A 2,350-nucleotide genomic window follows, 5' to 3' on the forward strand; every position below is an offset into this window, starting at 1 on the left:
CAATTGATTATTGCATTATTTGTTTACAAGTTCGAGTAGATTCCTTTTTTCTCCTATATGCCTTTTTGCAAATCGGAACACATTCCCCTGCCATTGCTAAAAGAGAAAATGACAAATCATCCTATTGATGGCTGGAAGATTTCATTCATATTATCGTTGAGTCCATTACGCGGACATAAGAAACATATACATTGTATTTACTATTTGTAACTATACTTTAAAAAAGTTTCTTATAGCTCAACTGGTAGACCGCCCACTTAGTAAGTGGAGTTCTTGAGTTTGGCTCTCAACAAAAGCATTTTCTTTCTTTATATTTCTATATTTTATCTTGGTTGTATTCATTGCGAGAAATTTAAAATACTTTACATATTCAGAATTAATTGAGACAGCATAGACTAACAATGGAGCATGATCAGAACATGATATCATTATCTTTCCCATGTCTTTCTTGCTCATGAATTAGAGTTGTTTGATGAGAAATTATGAACGGTATCATTATTAAGAGCTTGATATTATTTAGTTCATATAGTAGACAATGCTCAATCTCAAAATGAGTTGTAAAAATGATAAAACACAACACATATATGTAACCACACACTGCATGTAGTGTATATAACATATCTTGAATACATTGGATTAAAGTGCAATACATAAAGAAAACAACTATAACTGTAATTGTATAACATTATTAGTACATGCATCAATAAGCAAAATAGGAGAAAAAGAACAGTCCGAAGCTAGAAGACTCTCTATAAATGGTTGATATTTATTATCAAAACTCGTAGAATTGCTACTAGCTAGTCATTAATTTTTATACCCAAATGGCATTAGCCCTAATGAGCAATTGTTTCAGCTTGCTTCTCACATTAAGGCTCATGATCTCATTAGAACCACCAACCAACTCATTCCCTATAAAAATTGCTGGCACACTTGGCTGACACCCTAGTTCAATTAGTGCCTTCTCCATTTGCTTCCCATTTGGATGTCTATCGAGCTCGTAAGCTGTAGGGTTTGCTCCAAAACTACGGATTAGGGTTTCGATGCTATGAGAAATGCAACAACTACTCTTGCTGAATATCACCACAGGGCTTATTGCTCCCAACTTCATCACCATATCCATATTGTTCGTATGTTCAAGAAATAATGTGTTTGGCAAAATGCCAAGATTTATAGCGTTTGGTTAAAAGTAAAAGAAGTTGTGAAGGCTACAAGAAATAATGAAGGTTTCTGAAGTGAATTTCAGGCTTTATTTTGTTGTGAGAAACCTGAACCTACCATGAAACTATATAGAGAGGCCTCAGAATTTGTATGTTAGTTGTAAAAGAATAAAGGGTGAAAATTGCTAGAAGAATTGGTGGATTGTTCTTGATCACTTGTATGATAAGAGCATATTGTATGCCTTATCTACCTTGATTCTAAAGTATCATTACATACTCAAGCTGAAAGTCAAAAGAATATAATCATCATCTTTAAAATATTCCCAGAACTTACAAGTCATATATCACTAGCTAAAGTTCAACTCGATTGTTAATTACTCGATCTTTGGATTTTTTTTCTTGCTTCTTTCTTAGTTTTTTTCTTTGATCTAGTTGGTTAATGTACTAAGTTGTGTGTTTATAGCAGTTTTCACTTTCGGGAATAACTTCTCCTGTTTGTATAGGTTAGAGGCAGGGGCAGAGGCAGATCTACCGTTGAAGTTACGGGTTCAGCATATCACAGTAATTTTAACCCATATCTTGTACGTATTTGTAAAAATCCACTTGATATGTATAAATAATTTATTCAAAACCCAATAAGCAAAAAAAAAAAAAAAAACTCTAGGTTGAGAACTCATAACTTGCTTGGAATCCTAGATCAGCCCCTGTTTAGCGGCGATGTATAGTCAACTCTACTTTGTACTGAATCCATTTATAGCAACTTATCTCTTTATTAGATTTCGATATGAACAAAAATATATTTCATAATATCCCCCTTGAAAACAATGTATATGCTTAAGGGAAAAGAAATATATACAGCTAGAATGATATTTTCCTATACAACCAAAGATTTTGAAATCCTACTTTGGATTTGAGAAAAGTGAAATCTTTTTTTTGAGAATATATCCTCATAGACATGCTGTTGAAATCAAGTCCACAATATATATACACCGACAAGGAGGGCGAGGAGGTACCACAGAATTTGGAAGCTTCTTGTCGTTTGGTTGATACATGACTAACTTTGGTTCAAATTCCTCTTTTGGAATAAAGCAGATCACATGATCAAGAAAGGAATTTAGTACTCTGTCATATTTATCAACAAGTGATCTTAATATTGTCGTCCTATATTCTCACTAAGAAAAAACCTCCCTTAC

General features: G+C 33.2%; 1 protein-coding gene across 1 annotated transcript; it reads right to left on the bottom strand.

Moving 5' to 3' along the window:
• Positions 1–811: 811 nt before the first annotated feature.
• On the bottom strand, positions 812–1,120 carry LOC107765150 (monothiol glutaredoxin-S1-like). Its single transcript, XM_016583759.2, has one exon. The coding sequence runs from the start codon at positions 1,118–1,120 to the stop codon at positions 812–814; it is 309 nt and encodes a 102-aa protein (XP_016439245.1).
• Between the last annotated feature and the right edge of the window lie 1,230 nt (positions 1,121–2,350).

This window comes from Nicotiana tabacum, chromosome 16 (assembly GCF_000715075.1).
Source record: "Nicotiana tabacum cultivar K326 chromosome 16, ASM71507v2, whole genome shotgun sequence".
NCBI classification, from domain to species: domain Eukaryota; kingdom Viridiplantae; phylum Streptophyta; class Magnoliopsida; order Solanales; family Solanaceae; genus Nicotiana; species Nicotiana tabacum.